Source organism: Calidris pugnax, unplaced genomic scaffold, assembly GCF_001431845.1.
Source record: "Calidris pugnax isolate Ruff unplaced genomic scaffold, ASM143184v1 scaffold48, whole genome shotgun sequence".
Classification (NCBI taxonomy): Eukaryota; Metazoa; Chordata; class Aves; order Charadriiformes; family Scolopacidae; genus Calidris; species Calidris pugnax.
The window spans coordinates 264,652-285,373 of record NW_015090787.1 but is presented as its reverse complement, the minus strand read 5'-3'; the positions used below and the strand labels follow the sequence as shown (position 1 = coordinate 285,373).

General features: G+C 41.6%; 1 protein-coding gene across 3 annotated transcripts in view; it reads left to right on the top strand.

Moving 5' to 3' along the window:
• Positions 1–440: 440 nt before the first annotated feature.
• TANC1 (tetratricopeptide repeat, ankyrin repeat and coiled-coil containing 1) overlaps positions 441–20,722 on the top strand; it is a 53,144-nt gene continuing 32,862 nt past the window's right edge. For 2 of the 3 annotated variants that reach the window (XM_014966522.1, XM_014966520.1), the window contains exons 1-3: positions 441–493; positions 13,638–13,841; positions 19,900–20,001. In XM_014966522.1, the coding sequence (XP_014822008.1) occupies positions 13,742–13,841; positions 19,900–20,001 (202 nt within the window). In that variant the 5' untranslated portion in view covers positions 441–493; positions 13,638–13,741. The remainder of the gene's footprint in view (positions 494–13,637; positions 13,842–19,899; positions 20,002–20,722) is intronic. The other variant, XM_014966521.1, reaches the window with a different exon arrangement.

Genomic DNA, 20,722 nt, shown 5'->3' with positions numbered 1-20,722 from the left:
GTGGCCGGGCACCCCCAGCCCGTGGCTGATTTCTGTCGTCTCCCCGCCGTGCTGACAGACGCTGGCCGGGACTCAGACCTTTATTCTGCTTCATTTTCGACAGTGTCTTACAGTAACTTACCCGGGTTTAGCCTTATAACCTTAATTATATGTGGAATGTGGAGAATGCTGTATTATTTTTCTGTACAAGAAGACAGTGAACTCTAATTGCTTACTTCAAGTACTAAAACATTCCTTTGTCCTTCAGGACTTTGCTTAACTGAGCTACATTCTAAAAAATAAATGTAATTAGTAAAAAGTTTCTTCTGATTACCTCACTGTTTTTATTGTATTGATCCTATCTTTATTTTCTTTGGTTTTGTGTGAACAGACATTATTAATGTTGCATTTATTTTTGTTTCTTTCTGTTATCCTCTAGGAGCAACATTTAAAATGTTAAAGGCAGTTTTAAAAAAGAGCCGAGACGGTGGAAAAGGGAACAAGAAAGACTCAGGTATGAACATTAATACAGTATTTTATAATTTGGGTGAGTTGTGCGTTATAAATCCAGCGGTTGACCGTGTTCCATTGCAGCCGCAATGCCCCACCGTCGGGGCCGTGGTGACTCCTGTCCTGGCACCAGCCGTGGGGTCTCTTGGCCATGGCCCCCCCTCCCTTTCGGCCCAACTGCCCACACGCGGGGGGTGACTAAAGAAGGTGGTGTAACCTTCCCCAGGGAGCTTCCTGGGCACTCCTCCTGGGCCGCTTGCTCCTGGTTCTCACTGCAGCGGTGCTGCCGGCGGGCTGGGTGTGTTGTCCTGCAGCCTAAACACCACCCCAGGCCAGAGCTGCAGAACCCTGAGGTGTGGAAATATATTTTAAACTACTTATTCAATTGTATGATGGGAATAAAAAAAAGAATTGTGTATTATGGGTGATAAAATTTTTATCATTTATGTATTCAGAAAAAAGTTGACAATAAATTTAGTGAAAAGTTTAAGTTGGTTATCAAACTTCTGTCACGTTCTAGTTTTTACTTTAACCTCAGAGATTTTTGAAAGTAAAATTAATCAACAAACTTTACTTTAAGAGTAAAATAAGCTTTTTTTTTTTTTTAATATAAATTTAGTAGGCCACTACTTAGTCTGTATTGCCTTTCAGGAAAAAAGGTACGTAAGAACTCCAATTGCTATTTTTGAGCAGAGAAGGACCAGCAGTGCCCTTTGAGAAGGGGTGGTAGTTATCCACATGCAGGTGGCTGAGTATTAACTCTGCCTGCTGTGTGCAGGTCACACTAGGTCCTTGCTGCCATGGCTGGAAAGCTAATGGACGTGAGTTATAGTTACCTGTTCTTCACAGTTATATTTTTAACTTCAAACTATTAACGTAGACTAATACATCTGATTTTCTGATGACTTAGATCCTAAATTATCTGTAAGAGTGAATTTATGCTCTTTGGAAACACACATTTATTGTTCCCGGTTTAAACAAAAAAGTTAAAAAGCAACGTTCCTGTAACGTATGAAGCAGAGGAGGTGACCCGACTGCCACCGGGGTGTCTGTCACCACCTTTGGAACAATGCGGTTGTGCTTTGACAAGCAAGTTATATACACATCTTGCATTGCAGCTTCTAAAACTATGCTGAGTTGTACTGAGTCCTACGAGGAAGGTATTTCAAGTGTTCTTTTGCAAAAAGCAGCTCGTGTTCCTCTGGCAGGTAACGTGTTCTTCAGGAAACCCTTGTGGTCTCCTGAAGTTTACACCTCGCCAGGGCTTCTCTCCCAGTGACTGGAGGAGGAGAGCCATCCTGAAAGGAGAACCACTCGCACCAGATGAGAGAGGCAGAGAAGTGCTCTCGGAGCCAGAGCAAAGGCATCCTGGCAATCTGTGTGTGCTGCTGGCTCCCAGTCACCAGCTGGAGCTGTTTAAACCTAGTGGGCTAAAGATTCCTGTGGTCAGGCTGTCATTGGTACATTTCTCTTTAAAATACTAGATGGAAATTGTTTTAAGCTCAAAAGGAAAATAAGGCTGTTTGGAACAGAGCTTTGACCAGGCTTTGATTAAAATCTGAAGCTTGAAAAGCCTTTTCCCTTTAGGTCAGAAAACACATATTTTTTCATTTTAGGGTCTCATCACATCAGTCTGGATTAATGTGTGCAAAAGCAAGGATTTTCTCCCTTTGTTTTCAGATGTGCAATGCTGCTGTATTTCTGAACACCAAGGGGAGTGTTGGAGGTTTTTTGGTTTGATTTTTTGGTTTGGGTTTTTTGTTTTGTTTTTTAAGCAAAGCTCTAGAGTTTCATGTGGAATTGAATGTTACAGAAACCAAATATTGGGGAAAATTGGTGAATAATGCCTGACTGGTGAAAGCTGGAGTAAGGAAGAGTGCAGGAGCCACTTTTTAAAATAATGTAATTAATTTATATAGTGGATTCCAGAGATTTTGGCTTATTTTGTGTTTGAAGGTGGTGGTGTGAAAAGTTTGAAAAGAAACGTGTGCGTTCCATTCTGCATCCAGTAAGTTGTGTTCAGTTTGGAACAAAAGAACAAACTATTAAAGGACCTTGCAATTCTTTCAGCAGTAAGACATTCTTCAGCTTTTAGAGATGGGAAGCAAGGCAAAGAACATCAGTCTTTGTAGAACCTTATTTTTTCCTCTCTCCCTGGTCCTAAAACTCCAAACAATGAGAAATGGAAATTTTTTAATTGTAGGGTTGTCCCATTTCATGGTCTTTCAGGTCCTTAATAACAACAACAGCTCTTAAAATTTATTGCTCTCTGAGGAACCGTGAAGGGAGTGAAAAAGCAAGCATGTTAATGAGAGATAGTTAGTGTGGAAGCATCCCTCCTTTCGGCCTCCATTTACGAGGGTAAGGCCATCCTAAATTTAGGTGCTTCTCTCAGCTTCCTGGGCACATGTTTGATTTTTTTGCTGATGAAGCTTTAAAAAAGTTTCCCGTCGCTTGTTTCCCGAAGCATTCAGCGCTTCAGAAGGCAGCAGGCAGCAGATGAGAGCCACGCCGTCCGCATTAGGAGGACTTCTGTCACCTTTCATTGTATACCTGGTGCAGGAGTGATGTTGAACAGCCACAAGGCAGTACAATCTCAAGCTGCCCCAGCCGTTTTCCAATTAAGTGTCTGAATGTGCTTGAGACTCTGCGGCGGTGGGTGGGTAAATCTGCTTTGTACCCCCGGGGGCTCCCCACAGCGCCGTCCTGGCCCCCGGGACGGTCTGGCTGGGACTCGAGTCCAGTGGGAGAAGGTTTGGGCTGAGCTGCAGAAGCTGGTTCTTAAACTGCAGTAACCCCTCGTGTCCCATGGGTTCCCTGGGCACGAGTCTGCACCGTTCCCAGCCGAGCGGGACGGTTCCTGTTGTACCGAGCGGCGGTTCCTGTTTGTGCAGCGACTGTATCTTAGTGGTTTTACAGCTGCCAGCCTGCCGGAACCCTGCAAACAGGAACAGGGTTTTTTTTTCCTGGATTGAAGGCACAACTGTAGTATTAAAAAGTCTGAAAAAGGGTTAAAGAACAAAAAGAAATTAGGACTTTTTTAAAAAAAAAAAACAGCTTGTATGGATTTTAATGTTAGAATTTCTTCATTTGCTCTGTCGTAAGGGTTTAAGAGCTGAAGATGTGCATAACATCTTTGAAATCTAGCTGCTGAGTATCTTAATTGCAATTTTTTATGACTTTTTAAAGTCAGGGTTATTCCGAAAAAGAAGGTTGCAAGAATTAGTGTTGATACTTTTGGGGGAGAGACTGGAGTGCTGTGCTAACCACTGGTAGAGGGTCTTTATATTAACAGCTCCTCCCTAATGAGGTGGAAGAGTGTCATGTGGGAATCTCACTTTTGGATGGAAGAACAGCACTCTAGGGTACTTGGGTAGCAGTATGCTGGCAATACATGGTTAGGATCAGATCCTGCAGTTGCTTCAGTAATAATTCCTTCTCCTGCAGTTGTTTTATTAAAATGGGTTTATTTGGATGTGGCTGGGAGGCATTGATAGGTAGGCGGCTGTTGTAGGATTGGGTAAAATCTAAATGAAGCAAAATTTGTGTTCAAACATGCACATAGGTAATTGACAGCTTGTTGCTTATGCATAGACAACTTTTCAGAACAAAACTTACTAAACTTACTTCTAAATGTGGGTTTGCAGACAAGTTAGTTGATACCACATTTAGGTAAACTGCTGTGCTAAAGGAACACAATTTGAAGATAAAGGGTTCCACACAATTTGGAACATAAAGGTTTCCACTTGAATATGAAGAAAAACTTTTTCATGGTGAGGGTGACGGAGCCCTGGAACAGGATGCCCAGGGAGGGTGTGGAGTCCCCTTCTTTGGAGATTTTCGAGACCTGCCTGGATGCAGTCCTGAGTGGGATGATCAGACATGCTCTGGGTGGTCCTGCTTTAGCAGGGGAGTTGGACTAGATGATCTCTATGGTCCCTTCCAACTCTAAAAATTCAGTGAAATTCAGTGAAATTCAGTGAAGCAAACCAGTTTTTTGACTCAGGCAGCCAACTGTTTCTGCATCCGGCTTTTTTTCAGCTTTTATACAGTATGAAGCAACCTGTCTTTATACCCCTTCAGATACAGTTATTTCTGATGTATGGAAATAAGTATCTGTAAGTTGATTTCTGTTTTGTCTTGTCCCCTTTCCTTACATTAAACTGATGTACGTGCTTGGTAAAAGACACAACTCAAGGGGAAAAAGCCCACATTCTGCATCTGTCATGTTAAAGTAGCTGAAAACTGTGCAGTGAATGTTGGGAACCAAGCAGGAAGAGGGCAAAGAGGGGCATTAATTTTTGCAGTAACCTGTGGTTTGGTACTGTCATGTACACTGACCTGGAACCGTACAGCAAGTCCTCTCAGTTTCCCTTTGCTTCTCAAGGGTTTCATTCAGTCTCAGAAACAAAGTAAAATTTGGTATTTTTCCCCTCTTTGAGAGGTTGTTGTTATTAAATAAATATTATCTCTTTAAGCTCTGAAAGGTTCTGCAGAGATCCCTCAGAAGGTGTCTCTGGTGAGGAGCAGCAGACCTGGTCACTGGCTGGGAGCCCGTTGGTGTGACCCGCACTCCTCCTGGGGCTTCTGCTCAGGGCACGCACGGTCCTGCCTTGTCCTTTGCCTTTTGCCTTTGTGTTGTTAATGGACTTTATTTTCTAGATTTAAGATACTCTCATCTCTTTGTCTTTATTTCTACATTGTATTTCTTTCTGACTGCCTCAAGAGTGTCTTTCTGGTCTCCCTCCAGCATTATTTGTAGCCGATTGTGAGTGTGTGTTGTCTAGTTTCTTTCCTTGAGGTTTTTAAATTCCTCTCTGTAGCCACTGGGAGATTCTCTGCCTCTGGCCTCTCTTGGAAGGAGCTTACCTTTTTTATTTCAGTAGAGCACAGAAACTTAGTATCCTAATGACGCAATTCAATAAATCAGAGCCAGAAGACTGTTCTTCGAACCCAAGCTCTTGGGATTACCTGCAACTCCAATCTGAGGTGATAGGGTAAAGAATATACTTGATAAGCTTCAGAGTATAAACAAAAAGTACTTTTTAATTATGGTTGTTTTAGTAGCAGTTCTACTCAGCTACTCGTTCTTACATGCTTAAAAGTGCTTCAGAGATAGATTTCTATTAGTATTTCCTGTTGGTTTTCTGTGCTGCCGGCTGCTTTGCACTATGTAATTATGTTTGTTTTCTTTAACTGTCCTAAAGCCGGCAACTTGCCTGCCTTCTGGGGATCTGCATCTTTTTTCCCTTAGTAAGCAAAAGACCATTTGGTATAAAATACTTGTAATGTATTTCAACTTAAAAGGAAAAGAAAATCCTGTATATTAAATTTCTACAGAACATGCTCAATTATTTCAGATAGCGTTTGAGTTGCATGGGCATTGTTGTTCTGTTGACCCAGTAGCAGGCCTGAAGGAACATGAATAATGGAGGTATTGTGCTTAGTTTGCAGGGCTCTTCCTCCGCTAAATCCCGTCAGAAGTTTAACATCAAATGTAGTACATGGTATGCATGAAAACTTCATTGATTTCAGTAGAAATTAATGGGGTAAGTAGTTGGGACTTTTACGTTTCCCAGCGTAGAGGTTCATGCTGCTTAAATAATAGGGGACAATTGATTGTGTCAACAAAAAGGTAAAGTTTAGAATGTAATACTGTAGTGCTTTAAAGGTAGAGAATTTGGAGAAATGAGGTCAATGTTTTTGATTTCTGGATGATGAAATAAGAGGCATTGAAGTGCTTTTGTATTTGTATGTATCCTCCTTTAAGGGATTGTTTTCAAATTCAGATATTTTTAATTTGGGCTACAGAAAAGTTCCATATTAATAAGTCTTTCTTTGTTCTTGTTTGATTCTCCTGTAGATCAGACTTAATTTTTTACAATACTCTTTTGAGGCGTAGTTTCCTTTGTTTTTCCTCCTTCTTGTATTCCAGTATTTTTATATAAGTGTCTTTGACCTAAATATGAGTGGGACAGAGTTTTTGAATGTTAGGATAGAAAGGATGCTTTTATTTCTGCATTATGTTCTGTTGTAGATAGGCATACAGACAAAATAACTAAGAGTATGCCATAACTTTTTATCAACATTTTATACTAAACAAGTTGAATGAGGTCTATGAATTTGAAGTGTCTTCCTTTTTTTACATATGATCAGATACAACTAAGAAACTGAGATTATACGTAGTATTCTTTTTGAAAAGTAAAATGGCTTTCAGAGGCATGAGCTGCAATCGTTTGTGTGATGTTCTGCCATTCTTATTTTTCTATCTCCCATTCTATTAGTGTCGGCCACTACTAGTGCAGCCCTTTGCGTGATAAACATAAATGTGCTTAAATTTACTGACACAAGTTTTTTTTGCTAATGACAATTAAATTGGTACTTTACAATACAAGTGAAGTTGCTGTGCAAGAAAGCCTGATCTTTTATTAAGACCCACTACTTAATCACTATTTTAAAGTTGTTTCCGGAGTTATTTCCCTGTAGCAGTAAAGGTTCAGCTCTCAGCTGAACTTGTGTAGTTAAATGGACATTTGACCCCCCCCCCCCTTTCATGTATTATGTCTCATTAAACATTTCTGTCTGACTACTGTACTTGTAACCAAGCCGAGAGCATCAAGAGCTTCAGATACCGTTCTGGCAAATTCAAAGGTTTGAAATCATTAAATTAAATAAGTTTGCATTTTAAATCTAAATATACAAATTCAATTGACTTTTCTGTCCAAACTCCCTATGATATTAGGCTTTGAATTTTAAGTGCAAAGGGACTTCGTGGTGCATAAAATACGGATCCACCAGCTGGAACATTGAACTGGTACTGGAATACTTTCAAGCTTCACTTTGACTTTTTGTTGTTACTCTAAAAATATCTTACAACAGAAGAAGCATTGTTTCATGCTTAAAATATGGAGCTGTTTTTGATTATTCCATATTGCTTTGCCCACTTTTCTGTGGCTGTTGACAGTTATTTAAGAGTTTAAACTCTCTTTTTTCTTTTTCTGTGCAGTGAGCATTTAATGTGGTGAATGTCTTTTCCCAGAAGCTAATTCCAGTGATACATCACATGTACATATGAATTAAAACAAAAAAGATAAAAAGAGTGAAACACATAAATAGAAATTACTTCAGTGGTCCTAATAACCTCTATTTATCACTGTTTTCTTTAAAAATTGGTTGTTTTTTTAAAGCAAGCACTACAAGAGGACATCAGTATTTTGTGTACTGAAAAAGTAATCCAGAGTTCAGAATTAAATGCCAGAAAGTGAGCAAATACTGTCAAGTATGAGCATAGTTGGCAAAGATTGTCCTTTTGGACCTTTTATTCTAATCTTTACTTAGTTTGTTTCTCACTCAGTGCACTTCACTGGTTCTCTTACTCTAATATTAGAGTTTTCTTCCCATTCCAGGCTAGTTTGTCCCTTTTTCTGGTCTCTCCAGAGTGTCAAGAGCGAGAGAATTAAATGTTGATCTTCCCTAATGCATGTGTTTTACATGACAGAAGACTGTTTTCTTACCTCAGAAGGATGCTAGTGGATCCCAGAAGGATGCTAGTGGATCCCAGAAGGATGCTAGCTGATGAACTGCTTCACTTTCTTACTGTAAATTTCCCTTTGACTCCTGGTCAGCATTGGCAGTGGTGCGAGTGGTTTCCCTGTCCCAACTGCAAGGACCGGGTCACTTGGCTCCTCCTGTCCTCCCGAAGCTGGCCTGGCTGTGTATGCACAAGTGCAGGCATACATGTAAGCGTTTTGATTTTGAAAGACACTGATCTTTTAAAGGACAATTATTAGTGTTTTGCAATTAAAATAAAGCACCTATACGCAGTCACTGAACCATGCTGCAGAGTTCTGTGTACAGTTGCTTGTCAATTCTGTTGAAAAATAGTTCATGGTACCCAGGTTTTTGCCACTTTCTGGTCTCCCACCCCAAACCTGTTACAGAAGTGCAAAGTTTGCAGCTGTTGGGTGGCAGAGTTCCTTCACTGCTGCTTTGCTTTGCCATTCACACCGGCGTGATCTGGCCAGCAATAGGGTTATGGAGTGTTAACACTGGTTTTTTTTTAAATTTATTTTATTTTTTAAACATCTGAAGCAGAATTGCAGAATTTAAGATTTCTTCTGCTCTAGCACAGTTCTGTATCAGGTATATTTTTACCTGCATTTGGAGTCTTTTGTTTCCCTTTAGTAGGGAGGTTAAGGGAGCACACGACAAAATCAGCTGTCTCCGCAATACGGACTGGGAGAGGTGTGGGGAGCGCTGGCTCTTTCGCTGTCACTGTCAATATTCAGGCACAAGGGGTCTGCGTTTCCAGTGTTTCAACTTTGGCTCTTTGGAAGGTTGCAATCCTGCTCCTTCACATGGAAATAACCTGAATTCCAAGACCTGCACAAAACTCCTGTTCACATGTGTTTTGATAAAGTAGTTAGCATTCTTCTGGTTTCCCAGCAGCTTCTTTTGAATGAAGAATTAGATGTGTTTTATTAAGTTTAATACCAATGTATACACTGTAAAGGTTTTCATTTTAGTTATCCTCTCTATTCAATAGAAGGATTAGTTTAATCTTAAAGTTCAAGTTCTCTTTTAGGATATTAGGCTCTACAAAAGTCATTACTTTTAGTCAGCCATCCTTGTATCTCTCTGTGTCTTATGGAAGAAAAAGGAGTAGTTTGTTAATCAGATTATGCCTTTCAGTTGCATCCCTAGGTGCAACTAAACTGGGGTTTGATTTCCATTCTCAAAGCTTTTTGTGTGTGGTTTTTAAAGCTATTAAGTTGTTTCCATGGTTACTTTGACCACTGAATAAGAACTCTGGTGTTGATTGATGCTTATGAAACTTTTTTGTCCAGACACTATTTGGCAGTGGAAAACTCAGAGGTTTTGAAAATAAGGAAGTGGGATTTCACAGGACCTTTCCTTATGTTTTAGTTTGACATTATTAAAAAACTTGTGAGAGGTCATTTTCCTCCTATTCCAGAACTGATTTTTGTCTGTTGTACATTGGGGTAGAGACCAAGAAATGTAATGGAAATTTAAAGTATTGTTCTGGTAGCTAAAATATTTGAAATTACTAACCTTTAAGTTAGTATCAAGTAGTTTTGGCTTTCTGTGTGCATCAGTGTGTGGCATCTGGTTATATTCGGGCATTGTAACAAAGTGTATTTTGACAGCTATTACTGGTGCGTTTTTCTAGTACTGTTTCCCTAATACCAAGTAGTTGTGTGGAAAGCATCATGTAGTACCTGGTGGATCCCACAAGCTTGTTAATTTTGCCTCTGTCTTGTCATATAAGAGATCCAACTATCTCATGGGAATTTTGCTGTAAATTGGATGAAATGTATGGATTTGGTCTTCGGCCTGATTTATACAAAATGGAAACTGCAGGATTAGGATAAATTAAATATCCAGGATAGATTCAGAGACTTAGGAAAGGCTGATATAAGCATATAAGATGAAACTTGCCACCCCACATTATCCCGTGTAATTTAACTGTAGCCAGCCATTCGTCCTGTGAGAATATTCAGTTCTGCAGCTCTGGCTGTGCTGTAGACCCACGAGCCCGTTACGAAATTGCCTCTGTCTGAGGCAAGTGCTTTAATACTCGGTTGAACTGGGTTGTCCCCGTGGGAACTGGGTGTCTCGCAGTGGGAACTTGGCACGAAGCAGCTATTGCTCCTGCTGTGGGAGGTGGTTCACCACTCCATGGTGGGTGGTGAAGGAAGGTGAGCCTCACCCTAGCATCAGCTAGAGCCAAGGTGTGTTTCCACATCTCCTCCTACACGCTTGCTTCTTTGTGCCCCTGCACCCTCTTTCTGTTCCTCTTGCTCCCTTTGGGGGTGAGTTTGTTAACTTCTGCTTGGGAGAAGCCAGGGAAGAGGAATCCTCTGGAGATGCCACCAAGACGGCATCTCTCCTGCTTGCCCTTTTACAGCCTCTGGCTCTTTATGGACTCGGGGACTTCCTCACCAGAAAGCAGCTTTTAGGGACGAACAGTCCCTTGAGTCCACATGAGGTTTTACCATCCAAACACCAGGTTTCCGTTGACTACGACTGTTTGAGTTGTTGGGTCGTGGGGGGTCTGTGGGGAGTCGTTCTCCCGGGAGAGGATGTGGTTTGTGCCTGTGGCTGGGGCAGCACTGGGAGGGTTGTGGTGTATGGGTTCTGTCGGTTCCCTTCTGTTCCCATGTGTGTGTTGAGCTCACACCAGTGGGGTTGGTCTGTTGGTGCTGCCTTCAGTTAACACCTTCTTGGAAAGGTCCTGGAGGAGCAACTCTGTGGTTTCTGCTGTCTTGGGGTGACTTGTGTCTAACAGCAGTCTGTTATTCCATAATATCCTAACCATTTTTCATTTATAACGTGCTTTTTTCTGCTTCAGTAGAAGACATTGGTGTTTAATTGTGTTCCAACATCAGTGAGGCTGAGATGGCCTCATAGGTTGAAGCCGGTACAGTTGGGTTGTCTCAAGGTGTGATTTTTGGCTCTGAAGAGCTATTGTATCCTAACAGCATGGGTGTGTGGCAAAAAGCAAAAGCTTGTTGTAAAATTAGGAAAGTAAGTGATTGAAAATGAGAATTTCTGTGGCGTGCATTTTGGGATTTTGTATTTTAAGTCATACTGCTCTTAGAATCCGAGTCACGAAAGCCCCATCTTGTACCTCTCCCTGCAGTATCTGTGGTGCCGGCAGGAAAACAGCAGTCAGAAAAATCTGAGTACTGCTGGAATAAAAATTGCTAAGATACAGTAGTGTGCATGTATAGATTGTAAAATATCTCTCAAGTTACTGTCATGATGAGATAATCTAAATTTATTGATTAGACTTATGCCAGCAGCATGCTTAGCCCCATCCAGCTCTGCATGGTGTAACATTTCATGTACAATAGAGAAGGATAAGTTGTGAATTGCGGATGGACGGACTAACCCCGAGGGGGGAGGAGGTCAGTTTGTTTGTTGTTTTCTTGTCTCTTGCACCCCCTCGCAAGCATTCCAGCCCCAGCACTTACACAAATTCCAAATTACAGCCCTGACAACGTGTCCAGTAAAAAAGCTTAACAAGAATGCCAGTATTTTCTAATTGTGGTTAGCTGCATTACTGTGCTACTGCCTTGCTTTTTGCTTATGTTAGAGGAAAAAACAGAACATCGTGAGTTTCTCTGTGTGTTCTTCAATGGTTTGTGAAGCAAACTCACATGTACTATATTGAATAATAAATAAAATATACCTAATGTTAAATTTGTGTTTAAAAACAACTATTGCAAAAGTTTAATTTCTGAAAAAGCAGAGAAAGAAAATCCTTAGCCTTTTGATTTCCACTGAAAGGGAATGGGAAATCAGTAACTTAGATAGCTTGGTGTTTTAAAAAAATGTCATCTATGTGATTATAGTGTCTAAAATATTTAGTATTTTTATTTTAAATATATACTTAAGCTGTACATTGTTGTTGTTAAGAATTGTATGTTACAGCTACCTTTCTAAAACATTGAAGCTGCTTTCCTGGTTCCCAGGATTTTAAACCAATAGTTACACTCCTATAATAGTTGCAATGGACTTCAAAAAAGAATATAAAGTTACAGATAGTTATTTTTAAAATTTCTATCTTGACAGCTAGAGTTGTTTCCTTAAAATTATTGCCTGTTATGATGAATTTTAGTTGAACAGAGAGGACTTTTGGAAGGAGTTAATTCAGTTGGTTTCAGAGGAAGAAGAAAGTAAGTTTTACAGTTAGGAAATGTTAAGAAAACTTTGAGTCTAGGATAGCATTCTGCAAGGTCATGTATTATACATAGCCCTGGTGTGGTTCTTGTGAGGCAGTAAGTATGGCTAGAAAAAAACCCCCAAATAATCTTAAATACATGCACCTTTGGAAATAGAGAGTTAGACTGTAACATTCAGGCATGTTTGGTTTCCTTATCTTCCATGCATACCCCTAAACAAAGAGAGTGGTAGTTAAATTGGCAAAATATTTTTACCTTGCTCAAAGGGTTAGGTTTGTTTTCCCTGCTGGTGGAGTGTGGAAGTTGGATGTGTGTGGTTAATGCTGCCTGTGGTGGAATGTGGTGGGAGAGCAGCTGCTAAAAATTGACAGCAGCAATTGAATGAGAACAGAAAACAAGAAATGTGGGTCTCATAGAGCCACACTTATCTGAAGTGTTTCCTTAGCGTAAGAAAATAAACTTGGTGTGAGGGATTCACATTTGAAATGGTGTTACTGCTGCTTTGTTTGCCTTTTCTTCTAGTTGTACTTCGGGTTCCAGTACTTCAGCCATGTGCGTGTTGCACATGGACTTGGCTAAAACATGTGCTGGCTTTCTCTTTCCTCTTTGCATCAGTTTTGTTTTGCTGGTTTTTATCTTTTTATCTTTGTTTTTTATCTTTTTATCCAAGATAAAAAACATACCAATTCGATTTCAACAGTAGTTCTTGTAAATTATTGAGCAATACCCTAATTTGGATATTAAAAAAAGCTGTAGTTGGCTGTTAACCTTTGGTTTTCAGCTCTGTTTCTGTCACCTAACTAGGAAAAACCTAGCACTTTCAACATGTATTTCTGCTGTCTTTGAGTCATTACTGTGAGCAAGATATTTTTCTGTTGTTTTGAAAATGCATTCTTGATTTAGCTGGAATTGCATTTCCTGCACCAGCAAGCAATTGCTCTGATCTGAGTGTATTTCCCTGTTTGGATGTGCCACTTAGTATTTTGTGAACCAGTAGCTTGTTATTTCCTTAGATTAAAAAATCACTGTTGCTGTGAAATTGCATATAAGTGGAGCTCTCAGTTTTAAAAGAGAAAAATAAAGCTAGACTGTTCAGGTTATCACAGTGATCCTAAAATACCTTTTCAGCTGTGAAAATATTTTTATCTTCATAGGAAACTTGGTTTCACCTCTAAGGACGAAATCTGAAAAGTACATACTTTGTTGAAAGTGAGGTTTTTCTTCTGTCTCTACTATAGTAAAATAATACCTTGCTTCCTTGTGTATTTAATATTTTCTGGTGGTTATCCGGATTCTGCAGGGGAGGGTCCATGGTAAGACAAGTAATGCTGAATTGTTGAGGCAAGTATGTTTCCCTGTGTTAAATACTTGCATTTCAGTACAGCTCTGTGTTTTTTATTTTGTTAGAGCACATAACGGATGACAGAACTTTATTTTTAGCAGGTGACTCGTGCCCGGAGAACGCCGTGCAGGTTGTGGCAACATCTGGCCACGATGTGGATTTTGGCAGTGGCCATCAGCCAGGCTCGGAGGACTCGTACAGGATGAACTTGGCTAAAGGAGTCTCAATGTCGCTGCCGTCTTCGCCTCTGCTGCCACGCCAGTCCTATTCCATGCAGTCAAGAACAAACAAAAAGTCTCCAGGTAAAATGAAACTGATGAACAACTAAAATCTTCATAGCGCGTTAACTCAGCTTTTGATGCACTTTTTATAAAAGTAACACAGTAAAATCATGTTAATCTCTTGCAATAAGAACAACAGCAGTGAATGCTTTTTGCGTGTTCTCAGGGAAAAAAGGTAATTGGTGATTAAATAGAATATATTATTTCATATGGCAAAGAATTACTTGAATCGATATCGCAAATACCTATATTGAAATGTCTGAATATGTTTAAAAATGGTTATTTTTGATTTGTGTATCAGTTAGGTAGAAGACAGCAGCAAAAACCTTTGTTTATGGGTATGTGAGTGACTGTGCGAGAGCGAATGCTGTTTGTGACTTTTACAGTTTGTTTATTTTACTCGTATCTACATGCATAAATGTACTAATAGGTAAGTTGCTGCTGAAGTTGTGACCAGAAACTTGTTAATTTTCAGTGGTTGTGTCTTCAGCAGTGACCGCATACTTCTGTGTGAGCCTTGCTAAATAAGGTGCTCTGTCTGGTTGCCTTTTATCAGCGTTCTGCACGTGTCAGTCATTCCAACGCGCTCGCATCACTTGGGCTCATTCCAGCCAAAGCTTGGGCGTTAAGTGAAATTGTCCATATTCCTCTTACTGGTGCAGACACTCAGCGGGTTTGAGGCTCTTTGCTGTAAAGTTTATAAGGTCTAGGAACAAAAAGTGTCGAAATTTGATTTTTGTCAGCACTGAGAAATGTCTTGGTTAATTTACATAGAATTTAAGGAAAAATGTTGCTCACAGAACTGCCACAGGATGTAAAAATTTTGAGCCCCAGAACAGTATTTTGGTTTTTTGCCTCTTACTGCAGTGATTTGCATGATAAACAACTTTAAAACAGAGGCTGAAGTCCTTGTAACAGGGAAGGAAATGCAGTTTTTGCCAAGGACTGAAGTGAAGGTCAGGATGTGACCCTATTTCCGTTAGGGGGTTGGGGGTACAGGTAGGGTCTCACCCACCTGCCCCTGTGGCTCAGGGTAGTGACACGCAGGGTGCAGGCTGATAACTGTTTCTCTGGCAGAAAGTGTGTAGCACTTGATCGATTTTGAATGAAAAGCCATATTCACAGTGACTCTAGAGCCGTTCCACTGTGGTATGTAGCCAAAGGAAGGATCTCTGAAGGTGAAGTGCTGTGAACGCGCTGGCCTTTGTGTATCCTTATTTTGTACAAATGCCTGAGCGGGTGACGGGATGCTGATGGAAACATTCTGTGCTATTGTTTTGACTTCCAACAAACTATAGCTGATGGAAGATGACAATACAAATTATTTGTCTAGCACCTGTGGCAGGAATAATAAAAAGAGAGAGTATACTAATGTACTGATTTTAAAGCACTATGTTTTAGTAGCTTTAGTAGCAAGTTAAAGATTTTCCAGGATACCCTGGATGAAAGAAGAAAGGATTGCACAGAAAGTTAAAGTAGTGTTCTGAAGCTTAGACTTCAGATAATACTTCATTTCCTATCTTTTTAGAAAATTGCACAGTCATAGATAGGTTGCCCAGTGCCACTCCAGGCAGGGTCCATGCCCGGGGCTGACCTGAGGGGTCCCGATGTGCACGGACCAGCACGGTGGCACTGTGGCTGTTCCGTTGTTCTGTCCCAGCAGACAGGCCTGGTGGCAGGGGACACAGCCAGGAGAGCACCTTGGGACACCAAGGATGCACCATCTAATGGTGACACTGTGCTCTAATTTCGTGCACAGGGGGTGGGGGAGCTCGCTCTGGGTGAGAAGAGCACCAGTGTGTCTGGCCCCAGCTCAGTCCTCAACTCTAACTATAAAAGGAGGGGAGAGAGAGACTGTATCTTAAATTACTAAAATTATTGACAGAAGTAAAGCAACAGGTTTATTTGGAGTCAAAATCTTCTTTAATGAAATAGCTCATTGAGGAGGAGGTGGATAAAAGAGCAGAAACAGAACAGGGAACTGGTTGCCAGCAGGACAGCTCTGGGATGGGGAGCAGTAAAGGAAAGCCCATCTCCGTAAGTTGAGTTTCTTCTACTACAAAGCTAGAATGAACATTGCTTGGATTGGTAACCTTCCAGGTGTGCAACTAAACCAGTATTCGTGTTCCTAAAGGGATAATAGCTGATTGTGCTCTGATTTAGGAGGGTCAACTAAAAGAATGAAAGTAGTAATTTACAAAGAAGGTTCCAAAAAATTGGGCGTTGGAGTTTAAAGTGTGAATCAAAGATAGTGCTGCTGCCCTTGAAGTAAATGTTCACTGACTCAAGTTATTCATATCATCATGCTTGAACAGTGAAAGGAAAAAAGCATTAAAAATTACTAGGAAGGCAATAGATCTTAAACCAAAACAAGATATCGTTACAGAATTGTGTAAATCTGCAGTTTGTCTGCCTCAGGAAGACCCCGGTGTAGCTCTGGTGATACCAACTTCGAAAATCTACTCTACAGCTGGGGAAGAGCTAGCGGAGGGCTGCAGGAATGACTAGAGCTGGGGAACGGCTCTGAGAGTTTATTTAAATTGGTTCGGTTAGTATTTCTCTGGCTAGAAGACAGACAGTGGGAAAAGGAGATAGCTCGATGGCTATTTTGTGCAGTGTTGGGTTAACTTGGGGGTGGTGCAGATTGGTAAAGAAAGGCCCGAGATATGTTGTTCTTGGAAGGAAAATCCATCTAGAACTCTTCCATAGCAAGTGGCCACTTCTGCCCCGGGAAGCGATACCACTGAACACAAATCAGGCTAAGTGCTGCAGGGGGGGTGTTTTCCCTGGCGTGGGTTGTTCTCTGCCCGTTGCTGCTGGTGAAACACTGTCCCAGATGGACCTTGTATCAGACCCCGTCCAGCCCCCTTACACCTCTGGAGAAGAGCTTCCCTTGTGCAGGCACAGCTCACCTTTAAATGGGCCCTATCACATCCATGGTTTAATTCAGGAGCATGAAAATAAACTTACCAGGATTTTTCCCTTGTTACTGCAATGTTGTGTATCAGATTTGCAAGTACTGTAAGTCACTTCCACATCAGTTTGTGAGGAAGAAAATTCAGCAAGGGCTCTCCTTCATGTGGGTGTTAAAAATACATCCTGAAGGTACTTCTATTCTGATTGATTTTACGTGACTGCCACGTGTTGTTCTGGTTCTTTTAGAATGATTGCTTTTTGTTGTTCAACTTTGATACATCTAATTATAATTCTCCTTACAAATGACAGATTTGGACTATTGTCTCCTTAAAGAATGTGACTTTGTTTCAATGGAATGTATTTTTAGCTGCTTCCAGCAGGGCCAATGCCCCTTACTTCTGTTAGGAAATAGTGTTGGAAGAGCACCCTCTGGTGATAGTTGGTAACTAAGCTTCTTTTAGTTTCAAGAATGTCATTATCTCATAGTCCCTAGGTATGCATATGACTTACATTCCCCACCCCGTATTTCTTAGCTAAGAAATTAGGTTATCGCCATAGTCCGTGTCCTACTTTTAGGTCAGAATCTGAGGGAACAGGTAGGTCCCATAACGCCAACCCTCAGACCCGGCCGTACCCAGGCATGGAGCGTGTTGGCCGGGACGTGGCAGCTCGGACCCTCAGTCACCCTGGAGTAGAAGGACAAAGCGGAGGGAGTTGCAACCTCTCTTCAAAAGCAGTCACCAGCCTTAAAGAACTCAGGAAAATCAGGAAGAGGTCAATGTAGTTTTCAGAGACTTTCTGTCGCACCTGGGGCTGCTGCCCAAAGGAAGGATGGGACCCTGTGTGACTGTGAGTGTAGGACCCTGAGCAGGGTGCTTACCCTCTAGGACTGAGACTCAGTTTGTGCCTGTTTTGTTGATTTGGGTACAGTACATAGAATTATAGAATGGTTAGAGTTGGAAGGGACCTCAAAGATCACCGAGTTCCAACCCCCTGCCCTGGGCAGGGCCACCTCCCACCACACCAGGTTGCTCCAAGCCCCATCCAGCCTGGCCTTGAACCCCTCCAGGGATGGGGCAGCCACAGCTTCTCTGGGCAACCTGGGCCAGGCTCTCACCCCCCTCACACCAAAGAATTTCTGTCTGGTGTCTAATCTAAATCTCCCCTCTTCCAACTTAAAACCATTACCCTTTGTCCTGTCACTGCACTCCCTGACAAAGAGTCCCTATCATCAATACTGGAGCTCCATTCTGTTAGTGAAATGCCGCTATAAGGACTCCCCGGAGCCTTCTCTTCTCCAGGCTGAACAACCCCAGGTCTGAGTCTGTCTTCATAGGAGAGGGGCTCCATCCCTCTGATCATCTTCGTGGCCCTCTGCTGGACCCGTTCCGACAGGGCCATGTCCTTCCTACATTACAGGCTATTTTATTTTAAAGCTTGTTTTTTGTTGTTATTGAGGCTCTGTTGTTGTTGTTGTTTAATGGGACAGTAACCTCTTTTATTTTGAAAACTCTGGTTAGATTTTGTATATTTAACTTGAGGAAAGGTGCCAGCTGTGTCCTTTGTTGCTTTCTGGAAATCTCATTGTAAAACTAATTAAAGTCATGACTTGTCAAATGCTACAGGAGCAGCCGTGGATGCAGCTGTGTCTGTGTCTACTGAAAAAATAAGCAGCTGCAGAGACCCAGTTATTTACAGTTATTTAGGAATTTACCAGTAGCGTTTAATTTATCTACTGGAACTCTTCTGTGTCAGGAGACTTATGCTTCTACTTGGTAAGTTTGAACATTTCTGGGAAGGACAGATCTTGCTTAATAGCTTTGAGAGCTGGGCCCCTTTCTCTGGTTTTTTAGCTTGGGTTCCTTAGGAAATGAGAGAACTGAGGTTGTTATATAAATCTTTTAACTGATGAGGTTATATTTGTAGGAGCAGCTTTTCGGTCTGGTACTTCACTCATGGTATTATAGTTCCTACGTAAAAGAATGCTCATCTGAAATCTTTTTTCATTCTTTTTGGAAATGTGTGCTTTCTTAGTGGAACACCGCCTGATGTGTTATTCTGGAAGCATGAGGGATGGAAGGGCTGCTAACTGTGATTTTAGAACCCTTTGCACCTTTCCCTGTGCATGCTTTTCCAAAGCTGAGTGTAGCAAATGCCTGACTTTTGCCTGATACAAAGTTCTGTTGCCGTGTTGTGCAGGATGTGGAGGAGCAGGCAGGGTGTCAGTTCTGGCCCAGGCTGTGCCCGGCTGCCAGCGCCCCAGTCCCTGCGCTGGGATCAGTGTCACCCCCGGGGGGGTGTGAGCGGGGGGTGCTGATTCCATAGTACCAGTTTTTCTGGGAAACCCTCGGAAGGCAGCATCCTTCCCCCTCTGTCAGACAAGTGGTGTCCCTAACGTTTTCCGTGGCTGCTGCCAAGCCGGGTTTAGCAAAAAGCAGGGTCATAAGCAGCCTGAAACCGGAGCGTGGAGCCAAAGGGAGAGTAAAGAGTGAATCAATCCGGATTTTGAAAGTGTGTGTGTGAGTGCACAATTCTTACTGCAGGTGGAACGTTTGAACCTAGTATGCATGTGATCTGGGAATACTGCTGTTTAATGAAACCAGGACCCTTAGTAGCCATTGATGTTTTCTTCTGTTTTTTGAACTCACCTTCACCCTTCCTTATGATCAGGGCATGTGTTAGTATTTGGAGAAAGTACACTGTAATATAAAGCTTCTTGGGTTTGAATTATTTAGCATGTCGATGTTGCAAGCTGTCTGCCTGTAGTATTTTTCTCCTGGCTTCAAAGATGCTGATAACAAAATTATCTCCCTGTTATAATGGAAAATAAAGCTCTGAATGGAGGAGGCCCATTGAAAGTTGTTAGAGTTTGAACATTAAAAAGACCCACTCTTTACACATACAGGAAAGCTGTTCAGGCTCATCACAGCAAGCAGATTGGGTTTGTTTTCCAGTAGGCTTTGCATTCCAAAAAGCCCAAAGAGAGTGTTTCTTTCTCCCAGGGGTGGAAATGCAGCCACTCACACAGCTGCTACTGTAAAGACCAGTATGTAAGAAATAATTGCTCTACTTTGTTTTGCCTCGCAGAGGATAGGCATTGTACATGTGAGACTCGTGGTCCATCAGGAAAAAGTGAGATACACTTGGCTTGTTCCCCTTGCAGGTCCCACCAGGAAGCCCAAGTACGTGGAAAGTCCCAGAGTGCCAGGAGAGGCAGCTCTGCCCCTGAGGAAAGGATGCGAGCAGGGAGAGCCCGGTCCCAATGGTAAGAGCCTGTTCAGTGGTGCTTCCTTTGGAGAACAGCTGCTGTTGTTCGTTTCAGACAGATGATATGAAGGAGCCTGCAAAATACGCAAATCTGATTCTTTATTGGTGAGACTTTTGCAGGTTTAACGTGCCTGTGGTAAGGAGGAGATGCTTGTCATTGTACTTTTGTGATCTTTGTAACTCTCAGTCCTTGGAGCTGCGTATGTATGGCAGGCAAAGCGATGTCCGGGTGGTGGTGCTCGCTACGTATGCCAAAGACCTTCTCTGAACTTGTTTTTAACATAAATTGATTCCAAGCATGTAGCTCTGCACTGGATACAATACTGCATTTTAGAATTTTTGTAAAAAGCTTGCTAAATAAGAAGGCAGTAACGTTAGACTCCTGTGTCGACAGAGCTGGGAAAAGCTACCTCCTCAGAGTTAATTGGTATTCTCAGAAAGTTTTGTGTCCATTAAATTTGCGTAGTGCATAACACAGAACGCCTTTGACAGTGAATATCATGGTCAGAGCAAAGTGACCCCTGTGTGGGTAACTGACTGTGCACTGTAACATGCATTCCATGTGCCTTGCATTTTTAGATTAAGTTTTCTGTTTAACTGGCCTCATTAAAGTAATTGCATGTAACTTATGAGATTCCAACTGAACGATATTTTTTTTTCCTTTTGCTTTGATTTTAAATCAACCTACAGTTTTAAAAGCCAATATTTTCTTTTTTTGA